Source organism: Bacillus rossius, chromosome 12 (genome assembly GCF_032445375.1).
Source record: "Bacillus rossius redtenbacheri isolate Brsri chromosome 12, Brsri_v3, whole genome shotgun sequence".
Classification (NCBI taxonomy): Eukaryota; Metazoa; Arthropoda; class Insecta; order Phasmatodea; family Bacillidae; genus Bacillus; species Bacillus rossius.
Window position 1 is genome coordinate 54084295 of NC_086339.1, and position 26643 is coordinate 54110937.

The 26643-nt window shown below is 38.3% G+C and overlaps 2 protein-coding genes across 3 annotated transcripts in view; one reads left to right on the forward strand and one right to left on the reverse strand.

Moving 5' to 3' along the window:
* The window catches only part of LOC134537949 (gastrula zinc finger protein XlCGF7.1-like), a 40382-nt gene extending 27811 nt beyond the window's left edge, over positions 1–12571 (reverse strand). Inside the window, exons 1-2 of one of the 2 annotated variants that reach the window (XM_063378956.1) lie at positions 12478–12571; positions 7692–7902 (exon numbers count right to left, since the gene is read on the reverse strand). In XM_063378956.1, coding sequence (XP_063235026.1) covers positions 7692–7763 — 72 coding nt within the window. In that variant the 5' untranslated portion in view covers positions 7764–7902; positions 12478–12571. Of the gene's footprint in view, positions 1–7691; positions 7903–12130; positions 12340–12477 lie in introns of those variants that run through there. The other variant, XM_063378957.1, reaches the window with a different exon arrangement.
* Positions 12572–15109: 2538 nt separating this feature from the next.
* The window catches only part of LOC134537952 (alpha-1,2-mannosyltransferase ALG9), a 231049-nt gene continuing 219515 nt past the window's right edge, over positions 15110–26643 (forward strand). The window contains exons 1-3 of the mRNA XM_063378962.1: positions 15110–15211; positions 21578–21734; positions 24228–24433. Coding sequence (XP_063235032.1) covers positions 15129–15211; positions 21578–21734; positions 24228–24433 — 446 coding nt within the window. The 5' untranslated portion in view covers positions 15110–15128. The remainder of the gene's footprint in view (positions 15212–21577; positions 21735–24227; positions 24434–26643) is intronic.

Consider the following 26643-nt stretch of genomic DNA (forward strand, 5'->3'; position numbering starts at 1 on the left):
TGAAGGTGGGCAGCGCTGAACGAGGATCTGTCATCTTCTGCCGAGAGTGATTGGATGCGTGTGCGCCGGCAGTGCGCGAAACAAGCAACGGGCGGACGATCGTTACAGACTTTTGCATGCCTTGAGTGCAATTTTGCTGAGAGCACCTACCTGTTGGTAGATGCCACATGACTACATTCACTAGGGTAACACGTTCACCCTATCAATTAAGTTGCCTCCGGCAAATAAACTTTACCAGAAGTTAGTGTTAAAAGACTTCTGACTTTTGAACCGACTGCTTTTGGTGCAATATTGTTACCAACGAGCCCCGCAACAATTTATTAACATGTCAAACACGCACATCTTAAAATATTGTCTCTGTCAGATTGACTATTAGGCAAGACGTTTATTCAACATTTTAGTGATTGCGTATAAAATGGCTATACTCAAGTTTTAATGGTTGCAAATGCGTTTATTGAAACGTAATGCTTAGGGGTGTGAAATTATGGTTTTATAATTTAGCCACTTTCGTTTCCAAAGTCAACAATTGCGGTGTTTTGTGTTTTTATAGGAATTTTCAGCAGAAAATAAGGATAAAAATATACGTATTTTTAAATTTGTAACCCTGTACACTGTCATGCTATCGGAAACATTTTAAACTGTTTTAAATGGACTTTTAACTTTATGACTAGTCGATAAATTTACATAGTTTCACCACTATCAGCATTTAATCTCTGTTAAAAACAATTTCTCAAGTGGTATATTTGCAGAGATAAACACCTGTGTAGTTTTCATGATGAACTTTTCTCTGTCTTCTCTCATTTTTTGGCAACAGTAGTCACTTCTTCCATCGTGGCTAAACGTTTGCTGCTGACACCAGCTGCACTTCCTAACCTAACTTTAACGTGGTGTTTACTGTTGACATGTTTTACAACAGTGTCGCGCCTTTCGTGGTCAACTCTACAATTACACCACCTGCAAAATAAAATCTTGTTAGAAGCATATAAACCCTCACATTTAAATTCTGTTGCTCGGGACTCGGCAGTAGGCTTTAATTTCGGCATTGTTTTGAAGCAGCAACGTAACGTGTGTACGTGACAAAGGATTGCCCGTATATACGCGTAGCCAATGTTACCAAACTAAAATTGTAATAAAAATACCAGTATCTATAAGAAGTGCCAGTAAAATAAAATGACAATGATATTGTGTTACATTTTGAAGAAACTAAACGTATATTAACTCACGCGAAATTAGTTGGAAATGGACTTAATATTTAACTTTTTGAAATTAGTTTTAAGTCACGTTCATGGAGTTATGTGTTCTCGTATGTTGGCGATTCTGCTAAAACAAAGCGAACATTAGAACGGAATAATATTTATGTTGTTACCTCAGTGAACGTGATATTTAACCATTTATCAATGTTAAAAATGCTAAGAAATTAGTGCATTCATAAAAATAAAAGAATGTATATATGTATAGTATTTTACAACGTCAAAACATGTTCACCGATATAGCTGATGTACTATGTATATTGTTTTTCACATTTAGTAGTTTAAAAAACGTATTTTTGTTTTATGTCGTTTTTAAGTCAAATTATTGCGTTTTTTCGCGTAAAATGGTTACACCATTTTTTCACACCACTAGTAATGCTGTACATTAGTGACTTATTAAAAAATTACATTGACATCAATATGACCATACTGCAATAACGTTAGCAATGTCGGGCCCTGTTTGACTATTTGCATACAAGGCCAATATCAGCGAACCAAGTAGTGCACTTACGAAATTAACCTTGGGTTTGAAAAGCTATGCTAAATAGATCTTGCAATTTCATTTTTAAAAGTTTTTGATGTTTTGTTTGCCCCAGTAAACCGTTTTTAAACTCATAAGACATTAGACCCAGTTGTTTTCAATAAAGGGGGTTGCATGCCACAAGTTTATGGCACTTTGAAACATATCCAAGTTTTTTATTTTTATTTATATATTTTGGGGATTTTAAAGTAAATAAATATATTTAACATTGTAATTTACCTATTAAGTTCATGTCTACAGTACCAAGGTGGTTGTTTATACTATGTTCCCAGTAAACAGCCAGTAATATTTAGAAATGTATAAATTTTTATAAGGTGTGTGCAATTTTTCCCGATATAAATAATGTTGGTATTCCATTTTAATTTCATTGCAGCTCTAATACAAACTAGCGTGTTTGTTTTAATATCTACTATTTTTATATTTGCTTTACTTTCTTCCTTTATTTCTTTTTGTTCTACAACGCAGATTAAGGGCAGGGTTAAAATTAAGTTTGGGTAGCAGTTGGTTTGCTTCTAATTTGATAGTTATTTTAACTGAACCCATAGCCCAGCTAGTGTCAGGCTTCATTAAGTGTAGAATAATGACAGCCCACAATTGTTATAACAGAAAATACCAAAATATAAACCTTATATGAATATTTTATATTCTACGCACGAACATATCACATGAATAAACATGTGGTAACAAGATGACTCCAAAATTGTAACCAGAAATTTAAATAAACTAACCACCACAGCACTCTACCTGTGCAAGTGTCATGGAATACACATTTGGAAACTGGTGTATCTCAGACATAACAAAAGAATAAAGATCTCTCAATCCCTAGACTACACTGAGATGCATATTACCATAGTGTACCTCTCGAATCGTAAGACCGACACAAAAATTATTATGTTAGAAAAAAATAGCAAAGAAAAGTTGAAACTAGAACATATCAGATGTTTCCTGGACAAAAAATTTTTTCCCAAAAATTAAGTATCATTCTAACAACAGGGTTGAATATTAAGTATGGTATTCAGCTCAAAGGTAAGTGTGACTACGAAGATAGTTATGCATTAGTTCAGGCTTGCATTCGGGTCACAGATTATGTTTTTCTATTTAAAGTTCAAGAAAGGTTTTTTTTGCATGACTTATTAATTTAAATTGTTTGGCGTGCATTTGTATACTTTAATTTTTAAATAAACGTACTTTCCATGAATGGGTTTTGTTTTTATGAATAACTTTACCTAGCAAAAAAAAAAATTTCTTATAAAAATCACACCACTACCTTTCAAACTTGTTTTTAGTATAAAATGTGCGACGATTATGCAATAAAACACTCAGATGCCCAACAACAGTCAGGGACTTCACGGTGGGCACGACACACACACACACACACACACACACAGAGCCTGATGTGGTCACTGCCAGCACGAGGGCACGCCTCCTAGGCACACCTGAGAGGAAGCACCACAACAGGTAGGCAATACCGCAGTTGGCCAACATACGTCAGCAGCCAAAACCACATACCTGCAGCGACCACAGCATACACAAACACTACAATAATCAAAAGAAAATACAAAACATAAAACAAGCATATAATCACAATTACAATTAATGATTCCAGTAACGAAGGGAAAAAACAAAAAAAGTGTAATTTAGATTGAAATACTATTTCAACGTACCTGTAGGAACTTTCTATTTTAGGGCTTAATGATAGAAGTAGTTTATACAGTGCTGTTCAAAGGACTTGCATTGTTTAATGGAAAAACATTTCTTGGAACAGACAGCTAAGCTTAATAGTAGATAAAGCACCACAGAATGAAATAGTGAATAGTGCCAACACGGCATGGCAGGGGTACACATTCACTGTTCTAAAAACATCACTGTGGCTTTGATACCCTCACATCTTGGCTACATCGTATATTAAGCACTACATTGTCAACATATTTTGAATGGGTATAGTGCCCTCTTCTACTTCCCCTTCCATCCTGCTTATCTCTCACACTCCTAACCCCCATGCTGACAGCTCACAAGACATTTGGCCCGCACTATACAGATCTGTTTTAAATGTTAGACATATCGAAGGGATTTGAAATAGGTATGCTCTAAACAGTAAGCATTACTTCAAAGTGAGGTACTTTGTAACAAGAATTTTTGAATGGTTCTTGCACTGGGTAATGTGCCGCCAACTAGTATTTAATCGCAGAATTTAAAATTTTATTTTTAAAAAAATAATGTCTCCAGTCATTCTTTCGCTGCAAGAACTTAAACTTGTTCCTCCTCCTATACATTCCCATTCAATCTTTAATAGACCTGTCTCCCCAAGTTTTCCCAGCCCTAGATCCAATATTTTGAGTCCTTTGCCAGTCAGTCCGTGTATCCGTTTATCCCCGCCTTAGCGCACAAATGTCGCCTGTAATTCGCCTCCGATCCGTGATGAGAACTGCTAGGTCCTGCAAGCTCTCTGGACAGGCCAAGACCTCGCCTGACGCGAGCACTTCTTGACATGATCGCGAATCATCTTCGCCAAAGTATAGTCACGCCTCCGGGTCCTGTAGAGCATCTTTCCCACTGTCATCAGCAGCCCCCACACACCCCACCTCTCCAAGTTTTCCTGGGAACACCGGCCCAGAGCGATGACCGGCCACTAACCCAGGCCAGGGTCTGCCTCTCCCCAAGGCCACCACACTAGTCCCAAAAAGTAAAAAGTACATGCTTATGCCACCTGGCGGTAGTTTTAAGAATCACTTCCCCTGGGTGTTTGAATGCCCACTAAACACCTGCCCTCTGGCATCTCCCGCAACAACCAGTACCCAGTAGTTCCTTCCCCGGCCACAGAGCGCTGGCTCAGTTCGCTACATAAGCACCATGCTGCTACCAGCCGCCTCGTGCAATTCGACCTCTACTCAGTTCAGCCACACCTCAGTAGGTCGCGCTAACATCGGCCGGTATCACCAACTTTGAGATATCGAAGTCTGCTTTTCTCGACAAGCCCCTAGGTAACCGTCGGAACCTTTCAGTCCGAAAGCAAAGCCTCCCCCCTTTCTTTCTTTAACGTCGCATTTTAATCACGAGTCTCTGACGCCCCAACTTTACTGTGCGCCGCGATTCTGGACTGACTACTTCGCATCTACATCATCAGGATGCCTCTCCGTTTTTCTATTAAGATGTGATCAACTAGACATGGGATGATTCCCACAATGGTAGTGTTTAGGCATTAGTCAGTCCGTGTACTTCTAGCTCGAGTAGTCATGTTATAGTCATCATAAATAATTAATTTTTTTTAAATCATGAAACGGGTCCGTGTGCTTAACGCCCGGGCAGATCCTGGAAGACATCATCCCTTTTGAGTTTCTACAACCTTTACTCCCCGACCATCATCATGACTAGAAGGCATTTTCTGCCTATTCCACCAACTGTCTGTGAATCAGTCCTGAACATATGTGTTTCGGCTCTGTTCACAGACAGGGTACAAGTACCGGACCAGTTTACAAGAACCGGACATATTCCAAGAACCAGATCAGTCTCCACAGGCCGGATGACTAAGGCCCTCTGACGCCCCGTCAGCTGTTCCACTTCGTCCAGCAACCTTCAAATGAACAGCCCTTCAGTTTTTAAAAACATTTTTGGACTAGCATTGAACCATGATGTTGAACATATCTGACAGCCATAATGTCCCATTAACACTTAAAAGATCCTGGTATTGTGATGCAGTTTATTGTTACGAATTTTATTTCAATTATGTTAAAGATCTATTTAATTTTCTAATAAGGGCCAGCCCATTCTTTTAACAATGTGATTATAAATCCATGTTATATATATATATATATATATATATATATATATATATATATATATATATATATATATATATATTTTGTTAATCTATTTACAAAATATCCAATGTGAAAATAATCAGAAGTAAAATAAAAACAGAGGTACTAATATCTAGACAAAATCATTATTTTCCTTCTGAAACCAAAAGATCCACTTGTTGCCCCCCAGTCATGAGGAGAGTGAATTGTAACAAAGTTGTAACATAACTTGGGTTTACTCTGTTATGACTGAAGAGTGTAACAGTAGGACTGATTTTTCAAGATTTTTTTTTAGGTCACACACCATTCGTGGTTACATGGTATGTCATAACAATAATGGACAAAAAAAGATGAACTTGCAAACACACAGAAAACTAGCCAAAAACCGCCTATATTGAAAACTTTAAAACTCAGCCAGCATGGAGAATTCTATTAAAGTAATTAGTCAGAAAAACATCACAGTAGGCTAATGACCAGACAAATACAACAATGCAACTAAACAGATTATGTGGACAACACAGTGACAACACAATGACAACCGCAGAGAAGTGGCAGATATTCTGGACACCACAACCATGACAACACAGTGACAACACAATGACAACCGCAGAGAAGTGGCAGATATTCTGGACACCACAACCATGACAACACAGTGACAACACAATGACAACCGCAGAGAAGTGGCAGATATTCTGGACACCACAACCATGACAACACAGTGACAACACAATGACAACCGCAGAGAAGTGGCAGATATTCTGGACACCACAACCATGACAACACAGTGACAACACAATGACAACCGCAGAGAAGTGGCAGATATTCTGGAAACCACAACCATGACAACACAGTGACAACACAATGACAACCGCAGAGAAGTGGCAGATATTCTGGACACCACAACCATGAAAACACAGTGACAACACAATGACAACCACAGAGAAGTGGCAGATATTCTGGACACCACAACCATGACAACACAGTGACAACACAATGACAACCGCAGAGAAGTGGCAGATATTCTGGACACCACAACCATGACAACACAGTGACAACACAATGACAACCGCAGAGAAGTGGCAGATATTCTGGACACCACAACCATGACAACACAGTGACAACACAATGACAACCGCAGAGAAGTGGCAGATATTCTGGACACCACAACCATGACAACACAGTGACAACACAATGACAACCGCAGAGAAGTGGCAGATATTCTGGACACCACAACCATGACAACACAGTGACAACACAATGACAACCGCAGAGAAGTGGCAGATATTCTGGAAACCACAACCATGACAACACAGTGACAACACAATGACAACCGCAGAGAAGTGGCAGATATTCTGGACACCACAACCATGACAACACAGTGACAACACAATGACAACCGCAGAGAAGTGGCAGATATTCTGGACACCACAACCATGACAACACAGTGACAACACAATGACAACCGCAGAGAAGTGGCAGATATTCTGGACACCACAACGATGACAACACAGTGACAACACAATGGCAACCGCAGAGAAGTGGCAGATATTCTGGACACCACAACGATGACAACACAGTGACAACACAATGACAACCGCAGAGAAGTGGCAGATATTCTGGACACCACAACCATGACAACACAGTGACAACACAATGGCAACCGCAGAGAAGTGGCAGATATTCTGGACACCACAACGATGACAACACAGTGACAACACAATGACAACCGCAGAGAAGTGGCAGATATTCTGGACACCACAACGATGACAACACAGTGACAACACAATGACAACCGCAGAGAAGTGGCAGATATTCTGGACACCACAACGATGACAACACAGTGACAACACAATGACAACCGCAGAGAAGTGGCAGATATTCTGGACACCACAACCATGAAAATACAGACAAATACAGCAGGCTTCCAAAGGAAAAGGTTGTAACGGTTGAGGAACTAAGATCTGTTCCCGTCCTCTTTTTATTAGTGAAAACCTTATCCAACAGAGACCATTTTCAAAATATATATTAAATATCAAAACAAATTCATTGCAATGAAATCGGTGTTCATTGTCAATGCTTCTTGCAACACTGATTCAGATTCACCTGCGCATTGTCACTCAGATGGCACATTGCTGCTGCGTCTAGTGCCTGCGCTGCCACCGCCATGAAGTCCATGTTGGGCTCGGGCCGGAGCCGTCGGGAGCGGGCAGCATCGCCCGGCCGTGCTGGGACACGGCAGCACGTCAGCTCTGCCCGCTCCGAGCACCCGGGGGTGCGCCGGCCGGGCCCGTCATCTCCAGGGCCGACACATCACCTGCCATGTGCCAGTTACAGATATTTATGAGAAAAAAAAAATAACTTTTAATATGTAGAGTCTAAATTTAAGTGGACTTTGTGGTAGAATGAGACTCTACTATACTGTTATGATTATAAAGAAGTAGGATATTTAAAGTGGTAACCATGCAAAGTTTATAAGACAAAAAAAATTGTCCTTATTCCACATCATGTATCCCAGTTTATTCCTTGATGCTAATGGCATGATCCTGAGTAGGCTATATTTATTCTGAGGGTACATGATGCTTGCTGTTTTAATTTAGTACGTCAAAAGATCCTGGACGTAACAAAAACTGGAATATCACAATACAGTATAGTATCGCTAATCCGGACCCTGCTAGTCTGGGCATCCGGTTAATGTATTACAATAAAAAAAAAAGTTGGTCTGCTTTCCCTCAGCTGTCGGGAGTCTTACCATCAGTTTTCCGCTCATTGTCTGTTTTCCAAGAAGTGACTCTATACCTGCGAGTTGTTTTGTTTTGTTCCCTTCAGTCGATGGTTACTCGTGCTGGTGATAGGTGCTCCTGACAGTTATTTTTATTCAGTTCGAGTGTTGTATTGTGTGCACTTATTAAGAGCAACGTAATGGCTACTAAACGTGAGAAAGTGATTGTAACAATGGAGCAAAAAAACCAAGTCTTATTTCGTATTGATGCGGGTGAATCATTTACTAGAATTGCGTTAAGATTTAGGAGTGGGAAAACAAACAGTTTTTGATTGGAAAAAAATCAGAAAGAAATTGAAGATTTATATGTGAAAATGGTGAGTAAGGACAGTCTGGGTAACAGAGTAATGTTAAAAAATAAAAAAACTTCAGACGAGGCTTTGTACATTTGGCTTCGCCAACAACGTGAACAAGGCGATCCACTGTCGGGCGTGACAATACAAGCGTTCGCACTCAAACTCAATGAAAAATTAAAAGATGACCCTGCCTTTACTGCCAGTGTGGGATGAGTGTCCCGTTGGAAAGACTGACATGGTCTTCATGAACTTAGTTTAAGAGGTGAAATTTTGTTGGGCGACAATAGTGCAAGAGAAGACTTTAAAATAAATTTGAAAAGCTTGTTAAAGATGAAAACTTAGGGCCTTGTCAAGTGTTTAATGCTGACGAAACAGGATTAAATTACAAAATGGTTCCAAAAAACATTAACCTAAAAGTTGCATTCTGTAATCAAAGGCATAAGGTAAAAAAAAAAAAATTAACTTACTTCCTTGCCTCTGACGATTTGAAAATTCCACTTTTGGTTATAGGCAAAGCGGCTAAGCCTAGGGCCCTTAAAATCTTAATGAAAATGTTCTTCCACAAAAATTGGCATGGATGGACAGAAATTTTTTAAAAACATTTTTAAAACATTTGTTTTTAAAACAAAAAAGTTTTTAAAAAACAAAAACCGCCCAGAAAAAGCTGTGATAATTCAATGTGTCACCCGAGTGCAGAAGAATTACGAAATGGTGAAATTTTTTGTAAAACATGACTGCTTTGATACAACTTAGATCAAGGTGTGATTGAAGCAATAAAATGGTGATATAGGAAAAAAATGATCATGTCTCTTTTAGAGCAACAAGAAGCAGACCCGTCAGCTAACTTAATGGATCATATTAAAAAGTGACCATGAAGACTGTCATTTACTTGGCTGCAGAAGTGTGGGAAGAAATTAAGACGTCAACTCTTCAAAAAAGTTGGAAAGAATTGTGGCCGAGCATTTCACAGGAAAACCAGGGACAAAACGAAACTCAACCAAATTTAACTAGCTTTGATTTTGTACAAGTTTTTAAGCTTTGATTTTGTACAAGTTTTTCAACAGTTGGAGGGTTGGGCCAACATAGAGGAGAATGACATATCAGAAGAGATGAACAGTGACAGCAGATTGGTCATCAAATGTTAGGTGAAGATGAAATCGTGGAGACGTGCATTGCATACACTGAAACTGAAATAGTCAGTTCGGGAGATTACGACGAAGGTACGGAAGAATCATCTGACCCAACTCATGGCGAAACGACTATAATGCTGGACGGTTGCTGAGTTACTCTGAGAAGCAACACACAGTCTGCTGAGCTACGAGATCGCAAGGCAAAACGACTGCAATCTTCATTAAAATAAAAGAATATTACGACTATTTTGAATAAATTGTAAATTTTTTATATGTACATACATATATGTATATAGCTTTCTTAAATACATTATAATGAATAAACATTGATTTCTAATCAATAAGATTTTTTCTTTTGCTTATAAAACTTAAAACTTGTTTTTAAACTTGATTACGGGTAATCCAGACTTTTGATGATCCAGACAGGGTCCAGTTCCGACAAGTTTGGATCAGCGAGACAACTGTACAAACCAAATATGTTACAGGTCTTGTTTCTTTCATATACATTTAAAACAGCATCATGTGCCACAGGTTCAATATACTTAGGACCATGCCATCAGGATACCATTTCGTTATACTGGATTCTCATGAGCATTGACGAACCCGATCAACTTTGGAGCGCTGTAACAGCGTTTTAAATTAATGAAATTTAAAAAAATTATAGAGAAAAATTTTCCTCAAAAGACGATCTACAAGATTGGTCTGGAGGTAATTTTTTTGTAAAATGTATGAAAAAAAGTTATAGAGCAAAATAGAAAATTTTTATAGAAATTTTCTTACTTTTTTGCTTATAACTTCTTTAATTTTAAATTTAGAGCAAAAAATTATATCAACATATTTGTAGGCAAAGCAATTTGCTACAAATTATGTCTTTACAAAGTTTTTGTAGGACGCATAGTTTCCGAGATATCGCGAAAAAGGTGTTTGCACCCCTTTTTCCAAGATGGCGGCCGGGGGACAAGGGTGGCGACCCCACAAACTTGAGGTTAAGCTTCTATTGACCCCCCACACATGTCCCAAAAATAAAATTGCGTCCTCTAAAAAATGCAAAGCTCATGTAACATTTAACATTTGAATGGACTATGGTGAAAATAAATATGAATTATAATGTGAGTTTTGGAGAAATAATAGTTAGGGTAGGAGTGAAGTAATAAGAGGAATGGAATATATTTACTAAGCGAATAAAAATAGACTGTGTAGTTTTGATTGTAGCAGTGAGCAGAAAAGAGACAATTCATGCTTTGTGATACAGAATAACTGAGGGAATGGCAATTTTTTTTGGTGAAAATTTAATATATAAAGATAAATATTGACAGTAAACGATTATTGCCATAAAGCCAAGAAAGTAGGTAGTTTTTTTATGGTTTTTAAGTGTTTGTGATTTGTAGTTGTGGTTTTTGTGCATTTCATTTGCTGTGTTAGTGAAAGGTGTGTTGTGTGTCTAATTTGGAATGTTAGGTGAAATTTTTTCTTTGTTAGATTGAAAAATAAAATTTATTAGGTAATTTTAAAATGGCTGTGTTTCCTATGTACAATCGTTGAAGTGATAAAAACAAAACAAAAGTTTTGGTGAGGGTAGGTCAGATATATATACACACACACACCGATATAAGTAATAATGACTTGTACGTTCTTACGGTACTAGCGCAAAAATGGGCGTTTTTCAGGGGGAAGATTTACATGCTTGTTATGCACAAGATATTGTTGTTGAGAAAATTAAATTAGAGTATGGAATAAATTTTCGGTATCATGTTCTATATTAGAATAAGTAGGGCTATAGTATACTTTACGATACCTGAGACATCAATTTAAAACTAAAAATTAAATAATATAATGTGGCATCGCAAAAAAATACTAAACCGGGCAGGATCATTGTATACAATACGATACCAGGGAAAATATGTCTTCAGTATTGTGTTCTATACTTGAATATGTAGAACTGATGGATAGAAACGATACACGAAAGTTAGATTAAAAGAGAAACATATTTTCTGCGAAACAAGCATTTGAATGCTCCCGCCCAAAAACCCTCATATTCTCATGCTAGTCTTGTAATAATGTAGTCATCAATACTACTGTTGTGGTATTGGGATCTAGACTAATACCAAAAACCAAAATTAGGATGAGCAGGCCAGGATTCAAACCTACATTCTCTTGAATACGCATTCAATGACTTATCACGTAGCTCAGTCCAAATATCAACGTGGGGAGAATTGTTAGCAATAGAGGATTATTTGCACAAGGTTCAAGGATAGTAAGCCAAGTATTTAAGGGATTTTACAGTCTGTTAGATAAAATCTCCGCTGGCATTTTGCAGGTAAAACAAAGGAGGAATACCTTTCTTTGCCTACAGTCACGAATGTGCAAGCCGGCCCGAGTGACAATAAAAGTTTATATGCAAATATAACACAACATAAACTTAGAACTGCCCTGATAACAGAGATTTGAACCAGCCAACCAAGAGAAGCCGGTAAAATATGTCCACAAAAGTTATTCCTCCCCCCCCCCCCCTTTATATGAAGAACATCACTTAGCAGACACTACTCAAAAACCTAAATCAAAACAGAATCTGCCATCGCACACTAGTGCATTATTTGTCCGGAGTAATTATACCATCAAATCAGAAAAAAAAAAATACAATACGGTGACTTTATATGATATCATTACAACACAACCGAAATTACCTTCAAGAGCTTAACCGAAAATATTTACGATACTAATTAATGTCAACACTGCAGATATTTTAACTCATTAGAATTGTCACACTACAAAACTCAAAACTGTATGTTCGTTTCGCTGAATCATAATCAACTATAAGCAACTCTTAAACTATCTAATTCTATTTTTTCGGCATCTTTAAATTTAATTTAGCTTTAATTGTAAACTTTAATGTATTCTTTTAAGGAATTTTTTCATCATTAAGGAAATGGAGTTATTTTTAATTAAATAAAATTATTTGTTAATATTCTGGAGGAAACATGCAATTTTTTACTTGTGTCTAGCCGCTGACAACTGTGCCGCATCTTCGGCTAGCCTCGGGTATGCTCGGCACACCCGACACTCCTGACGAAAATAGACGGCAAAGTCGGTGGTCGTCTCTCGGGGCGTGCGCATCTCTCTCGCGGGCTGTTGGCTGGGAGTTCCCTGCGACCTATTGGGTAACCGAAGGCTGGCAGTGCATGTTGGTTTTGTGTGCGTGCTGGTGGCGGCCTAGCAGCGCCAACTGCTACCGACCGCGTCCCGCGGGTGGCGGATACGGGAGCCCAGCCCGAGAGTTGCAATATCGCTGGGGTGGCTGCGAATAACCAATAGCAGTCCGTGGACCAATGGCCGGCCTGTGGAGTCGTTATTACGGCTATCGGGGTGAAAGGTAGCCTGAATGTAGCTCGGCGCGTGGCAGGAAGCAGCTTCGTCGGCGAAGGCACCGCAGGGGAGCTCGATGTGCCTTAGTAGCGAAGTGTAGACGAACTGCGGGCTGGAACTTGCGGAGCTGTGAACTGCTGCGCGCGCAACGGAATTGAAATGCATCGGAACTCTGAAGTAAGACATCAGGAACCTTCAGCTGGGGCTACTGTAGGTCTGGCAGTAGTAGCCTCGAGCGGCGCGACCTTCAACCGTCTCGGGGATTTTGGGTGGCGAGGTTGGTTCCCTCCCCCCACCCTGGCTTGAAAAGTACTGCTGTTGACCTGAAGAAGGAAGATGAAGATGGCGCAACGTTAGGCTGCCTTTCGCTCCGTGCGCCCGCAGTTCGAGCCGGTTTACTGGCTCGTCTGCCCACTTCTGTTTTAACTGTGGCTGCCTGGGCAGCTGTGGCTGGGCTGACGAGTGAAGTCGCCCGCCCCTGGGGGCGCTTGCGCCCCTGGTTAATAACAACCCAGGAGTTCCCAAACTTTAAATGCGGGCCGCAAGGCCCAAGCACCCAACTCCAGCATGGTTGATTTTTCAGCCCCTCCAACTCTTCTTACCTGGTCCCTTCTTCCCTCTTGTCCAGTAGCTACCTGCCTGCTTAATGCATGATAATTGATCCCCGCATGACCCGGCCCAGGGTTTTCCCTGTGTCTATGCAGGTTTTACCTGGGTCACATTTAGCTAGCTTTTAAGCTAGGCGACCAATGGGGCGTCAGTCATGGCGCCAATTGCAGCCATGGCTGGCCAGTAAACCCCACTACGCACACAATTGCACGCGCCCTTGTCCTGCATGGTTCGAAACCCGCATGGTAGAGTGTATAGGCTTCGGCCTGAGACACACCTAGGTCCTCCCCTAACCTGGACCCTCCCCTACACACTTAGAATTAACTTAGGCTAGGAAAAAAAAATTAGACGGCATAAAAAAAAGACGGCGCGGAAGGATGGGCAACTCATGATAACCAATGGTCAATTAGGTAGGGTTAGCTACATTATAAATACTTTAAAACATTGTGGACGGTTGATTTGGTTAGGATAGCTACATTAAAGATACTGTGAAATCATGTAAACGGTTTCCTAGCGCTGGATAGCTATACACATTAAAAAGTTATTTGCTAAGCAACCATAAAATGAATTTACAGTATTTTTAATGTAGCTATACTTACCTAATATAACCAACGATCCACAATGTTTTAAAGTATTTATAATGTAGTTAACCTACTGAATAATTCTTTAAATTATATCTTGCTAATTTTAAGAATGACATCTTATAAGTAAAAGGCAGTTTATTTGAACACGGTAACTGAAAGTGTGAGCGTACAAATATTGTGGTTGTTGTGTCGTTCATGCACTGTCACACTCACGAGCAGCGGCTTGAATTCCCGAATGAAGCCTAAGATGCGGCACAGTTGTATGCGGCTAGACACAAGTCAATTTTTTTGACGTGATTACGTCTTATAAATCGATGAACCCCGGCTGCACGCACGAAAAATTTTCATGTTCTGTCTGAGCCGAGCTTGCAAGAACCGGCCAACTACTTTGCGAGGAAATCTTCTATTATATCAAATAGGTTAAGGCGGGCTTTTTAACTAATTGTTCGTAATTATATTTAAAAAAAATTATTTAAATTAAATTTGCAAATACTGTAAATAATATTTGAAAATTAAAAAGTATGCAATTTTTTCATCAATGTTTTCTTATGACGTTATCACGTAAAATTATCGTCCGTAAACCCACTTTACAGACAACCCCCCTTTTTAAATGCTGAAATGCTTATAAATTTATGATCATACAACAATATCAAAATAAATGAAAAATGAAACATTTAGAATATATTTATTAATGACTCTGAAAACAAACTTAATTTTCTATATTTTTGATGTAGGCATGAATTTAATTTTCTCTACTTTCATCTGTGGTGTTATTCAAAATGTCGCCGTCAATACGTACACGAAACCAGTCTTTGGGGAGGAAAGAACTGAAAAGATTAAATAACAAGAAATTGTCTACTAGGTGATAATATTTAATGTCTTCTATGTTTTAGACATAAATTGCTTGTTTATCCGCAAAGAAAGCGAATATATTACAATTATAAGCACAAGTGACATTTTTAAAAACATATTGTTTTGAAACTGTGTACACAAGTTGGTTAAATGATTTCGTGTTTTACAACATCTACAATGTACAGACTTGTAATAAACGTAACTCAAGTACAGGCAACTGTCAGAATTAGTTATGCGAATTATAGAGATATTTTAGAATTATTTTGGATTCTACAAATATTGCTTTATAATCCCTTAAATGGCATCTGAAAATTTATACTCCATTAAAAAAAATTGGGAATGGCTTAAGATCTTTTAAAATATATAAACGTACGAATTATACTTGGGTTAAATTCTAACGCCGCGACCTTTCCTTAAATAAATTAATGAAATACCAAAATTATTTTGTTTTGAACACTAAAGATATTTGTCTATTTACCCTGCAAAAAAATGTTCTTAAATTCCTACTTGTGTATGAGAAATTACTGTTTATAGATTACATAAGGTAGCTTGTGCAGTGACATGCCCACTGCCATTGTGCTTTAGCATAGCAAATTGATCCTTTGCATTTGACATATTAGTATATGTATACTAGCTGCCCGACCCAGCTTCGCACGGCTATACTAATGGAAAAAGAATTATGCCACATCTCCCATTTACAGTAATGGTAAATAATAAAAAATTCCGTGAAAATTTATTACAATGCTGTATAATGTACCGATGGTTTCCCGACTCGTGCACGCAACATAAAACTGATGTACCCGTACTTCGCTACGGCAGTCTACAGGCAGATCACTCTTGCGCCGCTCATTTTACATGCCCCTCCTTGTGGGTACGCCACTGCAGCGCCTCGAATTGAAAAAGAAATCAAAGCGATGCCCGTTGCCATGGAGACGAAGTAACCACTGTTGCACGGACTTAACCACCCTTGAGAGCTGATTTTCGGAAAACGTCATCCTGCGTAACATAAGGAACATTACTGTCAAGTTTCAAGTCGGTAGGATATATATTTGGAAAAAAAAAAAGAGCAATTTTTATATATTTAAATTCCCCGCAAAATTTCAACGGTGATGAGGACTGCACTAACAATGAAATAGCCGTTGCCATAGAGACGAATGAAGCATCAACAAAGCAACAGCCGTTGCCATGGTGATTTCCTACCAAAAACTGGAAATAAAAAAAAAAATTAGGGGTGGACTACCCCTAACATTTAGGGGGATGAAAAATAGATGTTGGCCGATTCTCATAGATACCGGATAAGCACAAAAAATTTCATCAAAATCGGTCAAGCCGTTTCGGAGGAGTATGGCAACGAAAACTGTGACACGAGAATTTTATATATAAGATTTTGGATTAGGACTTTATGATGCAGTGAAAGGAAATTTTTTTTTTTCAAAATACTGAGTTCCTACTGTAAAAAAAGAATTGTCAATACATGTATCATACAAAATTATTAATTAATCATTTGAAAAAAAAAACTGTCAGCATTATAAAAATTTGGTTAAATTCTCACATCACGACTTTTCCGTAAATAAAGAAATAAAATTTGGAAAATAATTTTTTGAACACTTAACTCAATTAAAGCACATCATGCTTAGGGTATCTAATGTGACTTACAAACGGTACTTTCTTAGAAACCAGTAAGAAATAAGAAACACTGTTTATAGGTTAAATAGAGGAATGCCTTGAGTGTTCGAAAAACATATTTTCCTGAATTTATTATTTTATTTAGGGAAAAGCTGCGACGTGAGAGTTTTACCAAAAATTTCTTCAGAAAAATAGCAAAAGAATATTTAATGACATTGAAAACACTTTTCTGTGTTAAATATAGACATACACCGGACAAATAAAATATGTAAATATGTATAAAAAAACACACAACAAGCCTAGGTTAACTATTGTAAAGAAAGACTTTAGTAAACATATACGGAACTAAGAAGAAGGAACATTTTTTTTTTTAAATATAAAAAAAACTGAAATTGGATGAAACGACAATAGGCAAATTGCTCCAGAGCTCTGGTAAACAAAGACAGCATAGGCAAACAGTGGAGATACTATACTAATATGCTATCAAATGAGAACCACACTACAAAGGCAGCACAGATGAACACAGTAGAATAAAAACTCTACATACAATCAAGTGAGGACAGTGCAATGAAGAAACTTTACACAGGCAAACACCAAGAGCTTTCTGCCATGAAACAATATTGATCTGTTTCCATCAAGCAAATAGCACATAGCTTTTTTATGTGTGTTAGTGTATATGTAATTGCTTAATCGTGTTGCCCTCAGTGGCATTTGCCCATTATTTCTTATCTACATTGCAACAAATTAAAAATATAAACCTACCCCTCTATGACTAGTAAGAGCTGTTTCAAGCCTCACCGTTGTGCGGGCGGCAGTGACGACCTCCCTCGCCCGGCGGCCGGCGCGTGGGGCCGCGACCCCTCCCCACGCGGGAAGTCTGGCGAGGGAGGTGGGAGCCTGCTAGAATCTCGACTGTTGGCGTGACCCAATTTATTAGTGGTTTGTAGCCAACATTTTAACTTGGCATTCTTGTGAACTCAATACACTGCACAACTGCAATACAAAACTCTAATTTTACCATTTTAAAACATGACCATCGTATTGGATTGATGAAAGTACATGGTTTAATTTGATAGCATAGGATGTGCTGAACTTCAAAACATTTCATTCACTGGTTATTTTTGTAACTTTTTTTTTTTTTTTTACTTTAACATATGTTTACATTGTTTTTCTAGTCAAATCTTGTTTCATGAATTCATACAGGTTTGGAATTTGTGATTATTAAAGATCTGTTTGAAAATGTGTGCATTAGGTACTGTAGATGTGGATTTTACGTTAGATCAAGCAAAACAGACTCTCAGACTTATTTTCGATAAAGTGCAGCACTGTTAGTGTATTGCAAGTAGACAACATATAGTGTGAACCTCCTTTACTACACATTCAGTTAGTCTGGTGTACAGAGTTCTGACATGTGTTAGTCTACTTCCATTGTTATTTCACTATACTTATTACATAACATACAGAACTAATTTATGGAGATATTTCATGAGGCCTGTTTTCTATTTATTTTTATTTGTTATCATACACTCACAGTACGCACCCCTGTTTTAGGTTAGATCTTACCTTTGTACGTTGTTTTCCGTGAATCGTGAACAGTGCTGACTGATATTTTTGGAGCACTCTTAAGGAGCACATATATTGCATTATGGCTACTTTGATTGCTTTAAAATTCTCGCCAAGTGTTTTCTCTAGTCAAGACAGTATTCAAATGTGAACCTAATTGTCCTAATAAAATTTCCATTCGGAACAAATGAATGCCAGGCTATGTTTAAATTACATTTTGTGTGGTTAAAGTCAAGAATTGGCTGTCAAGTGTATTCCAGAATGTTCATTCTACTGTAAAAGCTCTTTAATTTGGCATGTTCCGGACGGCCAGCCGGGATGATTGATTTTGCTGGAAATTGAACACCGATGTAGTTTGAACGGGACTACTGAAGAAAAATTGTTATAAAGTTCGATGATATTTCTAACATTAGCTGCTCTATGGCTATGTGCATGATTGTAGTATTCTGCAATGTGATATGTAACCCGTTGGAAAAGCGAAAGCCACCCAAAACTATCGCTGCTGGGTTACAGAGTGTGAACCTGAATGCTGGATTGAGGACTGTCGCTGGATCAAACTATAGTTGGTGCCGGGCTTTAAACTAACTACTCTCCTGTGTTATAGGGCTCTCTCAATTCACTTAATACAATATTAACCAATATAGTGTATGTCAGGGCTACCAGTGGTCCCTAAAATTCCCTATTTTCAAGTAAGTCCCTAAAGATTTTATTATTTTCATTCAAGTTTCTGAAAGTTACTTTTCGAACTTTGTCTGTAATGCATTTTTTTTTTAATTTGTGAAGATAAAAGACTTTCACAACATTCTAAAGTCAGCTAGTGTATGTTTTTATTGACAAATTTTGTTAAGTTGGTAATTATATATTTATAAAAGATGATGCAGATTAAGTATTTACCAAAGAGCAAACAATTTGTTTGGAAGCTTGCTGCATTTGGAACAGTTTAGGTAACGTTAATTGCTTGCAGACATTAAAAATACATTGAAATTGAAGCAATAGTGTAATTATAAAGCATATGGTGAGGTAAGGATGGGTGAAGTGGAGGCTGTCAGTACTGTCATACATTAATCAAATATTTAATGAAATATGTGTATTTGTTGCCTTCAATGCCACACCTTGAATGTTAAATCTTCTTCAAGGATTGTGGGGCTGTAGTGGTATGTGACACCAGACTGGGTTCGATTCCTGGTGGGGAAAAAACAGTTTTACGAGTGAGGAACTGTGTTTGTGCTGTCATCGTGTTGTCAGAATACCGGCTTAGTTCCGTCGCTGGGTTCGCATGTATGTCGCTGTATGTCATCTGTTTAGTATCATCGTGGGTTCCTCTGTCGCTGTTTTGACCACAGTTGTTTGTCTGTATATACTGTCTTATCTTCAGCACATTGTGTTTGTGTGTGATAATGTTCTAATTCCTTCCACAGAATTTTGCTTGACACTTAACATTTGACATGCCGATTTTAGCTTATTTTCTGTGTGGTTGTGTATTCCTATTCATCTTTCTCTGTCTGTTCTTTGGGTTTTCTCTATGACATTGTAGCGTTGCAAGAACCCTGCCCTCCTAAATAAATAATTTTTCTTTTAAACTTTTTTTATGCATGTAAATATTTCTTAAAAAAGTCTTTCTAATGATATTTTACCGTTTGTTATATATTTTAGGGTTGATATTTTTAGCTTGCTACGTGTTTTAAGAAAGTATTTTGTATTTTATTAGACATTTTTAATCATTACTATTTTTTATGTAATTATTCACAAATGAGCCGTTGTACTAGATTTTTCGGTTTAGGCCTACTTTTTCAGGTTTTTTCTAAATAAGTTTAATTTTGTAAAGTAATTTGTATTATAATTGCTGTTTGTAATGTTAATTAACATGTTGCAATATAATTATAGATCACGGGACTGTGTCTGGGCTGGGATGATGTGTAGAAAGAGAGGCATAAGAGACATGTAAGTGTGAGTGAGAAAGAAACAGTGCTTCCCCGCCAACCGAGATAAAGACGGGAATTCCCTACTGGTCGTGGGAAATGTGTGATAACTGCTGTCTCACGGTGTGGGAGAGAGAAAGAGAATGTAAAGTCCCTGGCTCTATGGAGAGAAAACTGTTTTTAATATGTGTTCTGTGTTCCGATTGGCTTGTATCTGTAAGCGTGAATGAAGAGTGCGTGTGATTGGTCGGTGAGGTCATGTGGCTTCTCCTCCCTGCGTGGAGGAGACTGTGACAAGACTTCACCAGTCGTCCGTCGAACGCCGCACAAGTAGGTCGCGTTCGGTGGCTTCTCGCAAATTATGTAAAAGTATTTGAAGGGATAATTTAACGTTGGTGGTCAGAGCCATGCCGAGTATTAAATTAACCTAATTTTCTTTTTATTTCGTTAGGGCAGTATTTAGAAATTTTGATCACCTTCGTCGGCGTTTTGGCTCGTGGCGAAATTCTTTTTCGCTGGGTGCGGTCATGTTTAAGGCCGCACTAATTTTGTGTACTTGCAGTAAAAGTTTACTGAAGGACGTCATTTTTCGTTAATTCACATCGCGCAAACTGTGGGCATTTTTCGACGGGCAGATGTACGTGTTGAACGAGTGAGTAAAACTGTGAAAATGATTGGATTCGTCTATGCATTCTAGTTTGAAAAAATAAAACAACTAAAATTGACGCAACATCTGTTTATTTTTGTATATAACGAAACGTTATAACATACAATGCAAAGTAGCAATGGGATGTGCACAAATAATGATTAAAATCAATCTTTCCCTTTGCAAGAATCATTAAAAAAACTTTAAAATTTTATTTAGTTGAAGTCTATTTTAGAAGAACATTTTCAGTGGTGTGCTAGCTTATACATCATCAGAAAAATTATTATGACATTTATTGGGAAGACATTTTTTGGCATTACCTATATTTTTCTTCACTGGGAAGAAGGCTGACCATTTTTAAAAATTAGTTTTAAATTTTTACATGTAGGAAATTATTGTAACATTTTCTTGACAAAATGTTTGTTGCGAAAAAGTCTGTGATAAATGTTAATGAATTTAGGCAGTTCCTAATTTCATTCCAACGGTCCCTAAATCACTCTAATCTATCAACTGGTGAGTGGCAGCCTTGAAATGTGAATCATCTTACTTTTCATTATCAGAAGATATAACTGTTTCTGTGCTACATGAACTGTGGTGTTGAACTGTTGTTGAATGTGTCCAGGCTGGAAGAGCACGTAGTGATTTCCAACCCCGGCGACATGGGCATCATGTACCCGGGCGGCGAGACAGCCTTCAAAGCCCTTCTGTCCGCCCGCTTCTGTGCAGCCATTTGGAGCCACATCACGGACTGCGACGAGACGTTCAACTACTGGGAGCCCGTGAGTGCTTGCAGCGCCTTTTTCGTGTTTGGTTGCTTTTCCATTCCCACTGCCCCAAATTGTTTTGTGAACATAGGTATGTCTAGAAATGCACTGTAACTTCACAATAACTGCATTGATGTGGCATATCAGCACAGACCTATCGCAAACAGTAAGTGACTGACATGTAGGCTGGGGCGAAGTTTCGCCCAAGCGAATCAACTGACGCTCTTTTTAATGTTCATTTTGACTTCACCAAGAAATCGGCTACTGATTTTATTTTAAGCTTTGAATGTGATGTGAAGCTTCGCGTCTGATGTGAAGTTGCATGTTTGTTGCAAAGATTCAAAACATCAAAATTCTAAGATTGTCTGCTTCTCAGTCATAAGCCAGAATTTTTGAATTTTGAAATTGTACTTTTTAATTTCACAAGTGCAGACCAATATAAGTAAAATGAAGAGCGGGTCAGTTTGGTGAAACCAGCCACATTAATACAAAGAAACCTGATATTTACATTGAAGCAGTGCGAGCACTGCTTAGTGTTCCTTCCCCTCCTTTCCCCTCCCCTCTCCTTTCCCCTTCCTCTCCGACTTCCCCTTCCTACCCCCCTCTTCCTCCCTTCCCCGCCGCGCCACCAGCGCTCTCTGCCGTGTATTGTTCCCGGCCTATATAACCTCGGCACCCAGGCTATTTGCCGCAGTCTTCCGGTCGTTGACTCGAAGGCTGTCACTTGGGGCTGGCGTCGCGTTGGTATGTACTCGGCTGTGAAACTTAACTTCTGTAATTTTCAGTAATTATTCTTGCTGGCGCGTTGTGGCCACACTTCACTTTTGGATTTTTGCCATGTTTAGTAATGTTCGTAATCTCTTTTGGACCCTTCAGGTCAGTGCTTAATTGGATTCTTTGCCTTAGTTTCTTTTGCTCACGCCGAGTACTACCGGTAGCTTATGTAACAGTGTTTTTCTGCGGTTATATATGGGCATGGCATGATGGCTTTGGACACTTCTTGTCTAGCCGCATCGTAACGGTAATAGTAATTGTATGTAATTGTAAATGTAATCTCTTTCTTTCTTGTTGTTGCCTAGCGGCCCATATGATTGTGCTACGTTAAACGTGTCGTCAGCTTGCCCCGTTTATCGCACCATTATTTTAACTTGTATTCCCACGGGAATCAAATTATTATATGCATATTATATGCATTGTATCCATTGTGACTAATAAATTGGCTTGCTTGTTATTTCACATTTTTGTGACTATTTCATGCAACAAGAGCGCACCACTGCCGTGGTCGTATTGCAACGACCCCTTGTTGTTTGTGTTGATTTCCTGTTTCAGTTGTAGGTGCGGCTACAACATTATTGATTTTTACATTTTCCAGCAATTTACGCAGGTGTTTTGAAGGTACATTTTATTTCACGTTCAAATAAATGTTAAACATTTTATAAATTATAATGTAACAGAAAATATTTTTTACGTTTCTAAACATTCGAGATCAACACCATTTTAGGTTACATGGAAAGCTATAATTTGCAGAGATGTTTGTGTCACGCACAAATATGCAAGCATTGCAATGTCTTAGTGTGTACTGGCAAATTCTCTCAAACACCATTTGTTCATTTTGAATGCAGTCACATGCTCAGCATACACCTCTCTTTACAAGTTGCCAGCAGTACAGATAAAGAGGATTCAATCTAGTTATCAGACCATGCAGCCACATATACTTATAGGGTCTATCATTCATGTTACAGTGAAATGTCAAACAAAAGAACATGTTCTTGTTAAATTTTTAATTTGTAAGTTATACTTAACAGTTGCTGTAGATAAGGTTTATGTTTTCCTGATATATTTGTCAGTTTCATGAACTTAAGTTCTAGCACAAACGAGATGGCAGAAAGTTAGGGAAGAAGGTGTTTGCTGTTGATCCTAAAACAAGACCTTATAAAAGATACAAGTGCCTTCATGCCTATGGTTTAGGGGTTTAGATTAAACCATCCGTTCTCTCACTGAAGTGAGCATGACAACCTAAGGTTTGTTGGAATGAAAAAATACAACACTGTACAACTATATTACTTTACCAAAAAGACTTGATTGTAATATTTGGAGGACAATCGGTAGCTTAGCAAACAGTTGAATGATGTCACGTGTGATGAATGCAAGCTCTCACTTTCCTACGGCGCACACGACTCACATTGCGACCGTGAGCTGCTCACGGGCGGTGGCAGTCCTCTTCACTCGTAATGCCTACAACTGAAACGAAAAGCTGAAGGTGTAACAAAAATATAATCTACCCCAGTCTTAATCTAACCTGTATTGTCAATTATATTTTATTTGTAAACATGTGTTATTGTACTTTTTTTTTAGTGATATACTACTGAGTAACTTTAGAATTCTCAAAAATAAGCTAAAATAATAGTTTTGATGATGAATTTTCAAGTCTTGAAAGATTTGTTAAAGTATTTTTTTTCCCAAGCTTGTTGGAAGTGCCCTTGCTGGAGGGAGAGTGCCTGGTTGCAGAGCCACTACATGCTGTTCGGGCAAGGCCTCCAGACGTGGGAGTACAGTCCCGCGCACGCGCTGCGCTCCTACACCTACCTGCTGCTGCACGTGGTGCCCGCGTGGCTGTACCACCGCCTGCTGCAGCCCAACCGCCTGCTGCTCTTCTACTTCTGCCGCTGCCTGCTGGGGCTGCTGTGTGCCTGCTGCGAGGTCTACTTCTACAAGTCAGTCGCCTTGCCTTCAACCAGCTCTATTTACCCTCTTTCTTTAAAAAGTGCAATTGATGTCATCAAAGCGTGGCATTTTAACACGTCCGTACTATAGGTACCTAGACTGTATTTTTACATCACTTTGTACACTGTACACATGTACTGTGCTTCGCATATTCTGCAATATCTTATGTGTTTTCCGGAATTATATTGGTAGTTAGAAATTCAGTGTGTCCTGCAAATATCGTTACTCTACACATATATACTTATATTTATCACATGTAGAGAATTATACGTAAAAATAATAATCAATTTGAAATGTTTTAGATGACGAGATTTATAGGCCATGGATTTGTTGCAATACAGTACTCTACACTCTTTGTGTGCGTCTCAGTGAACACAATCTGTGATTCAGATTTATTACTGTTACTACATACTATTACTATAGTCTCTTTGTAATGGCAGATACATTAATTCATAATAGTGCATTTAACAACACAAACTGAGTCAAGGATATCGCTACACAAGTTCTTGATAATTAACTAGAGACTTGTTGGGCACATGTAGCAAACAAAATTTTTTTTGAAAATGTTAACTTAGTCAAAATTATTTTTAGCACACCACTTAAAAGATATTCACAGAAAGACCACTGATTTGAAAATCCGTTTAAGTCAAGTGCTGATTTTATAACAAATTATATTATTTATGTAATTCTCATCATCCACAAATAATTATAAGTTTGTGACAGTTTTCCAATCACTGGTTGTCATTACTTTGGTAACAGCACAATTTAAACAATGCCTTACGAGTTGAAACAGTTTGTCCCTGATTGGTAATGGTTGTTGTGACTTGCTTCGTACATTTCACATATGAATATTAATTCCTAGACACTACTTTGTAGTATTACCCTATCTACCTACATACACATTGTGGCATCATCATGCCACTGGCTTATTTTTCTCTGTTGTTTATGGCTGTTGTGTTAATTTTAATGTATTTTAGTTTCCCTTATTTTTTATAAAATAAAAATAATATTTTAGTTGGCAATTTTAATTTAATTTATTTTACCGTTAGTATTTTACTTAACCACTTTTCTTGCGCCTTTTTTTTTACCTAGGGTTGGCTACAGCTCTGGTAGGTGCTAAAAGATTTATATTTTGCAATTTTAACTAATGTGTAAGTGTGTACTTTATATACCGGTCTTTTGTAATATTTTTATTATCTTCTTAGTTTCTTAAGTATCTGTGTGGGGCGCAGATTACTGTTTGATTAATTATTTCACGAGTGAGTCTTGATAAGAGTGTTCTTCGTGTGATGTGCGACACTAGCGTCAGTGGTGGCAGGGGTGGCAAGCCGGAGAGACTGGAACTAGGAGTTGAGTCGCACATGTCGGACTGTACACATTGCGCTCTGCCCGCGGAGTTTGCGAGGCTTGTCCACACAATATGTCTATAAAGACTTTAGAGTAGAGCAGTGGTTTGTGAATTTACCAGTGCACTAGAGTTTTTACTGCTAGCGTGTCGGCTTCTCACTGAGTGGCGTGTGTTTTATTCTCCTGTCTACTTACTGGTGATGCAGTTGAGGGAGGGCCTTGGCTCAACTCGTAGGCATGCCATGCAAACCGAGGATCGTAAAGTGTGAGCTTGTAAGAAGACGGGCCATGCTACGGTTCGTAAGTACACTCTATGCCATGCTGACAACTGGACTACAATTAAGTGGATCATCTGGTAAAAAGTGCTACGCCCTTCCTGCCGCAGCTTGCCTGTGTGTTCGCCCATTCGACTTGTTAAGTGCATCCGGAGTGACATCACTGCATCTGAACATTTTCTACTTGAATCGTAGAACTTAATAGCGTAATGCAGGATGGTGTACGGATGACTCGACTTATTACGAAAAACTGTTTTTAAATTTCCTTTTGCTGGCCAGCTTAATAAGAAGTAAATATCACTTAAGTTTACTGAATGTAGTCATTTACTTTTTGTTAACCTGCCCCCCAAGACCCTTATTTCAAACTAAATTAATTGCAACCCTAAATTTTGCATACTAATATGTTTATAGTAATTTATTTCTATGTTGGTGCGCCCTTTCTTTTTGATATGGATCAAGCGTATGATCATTTTGCACTTATATCATTTTGCTAATATGATTTTTTAAATTTTATTTTTTATTTTTACCTGTGACTTCTTTTTTGACTATCCATGCACCATGCACATTGCCATGTTCAT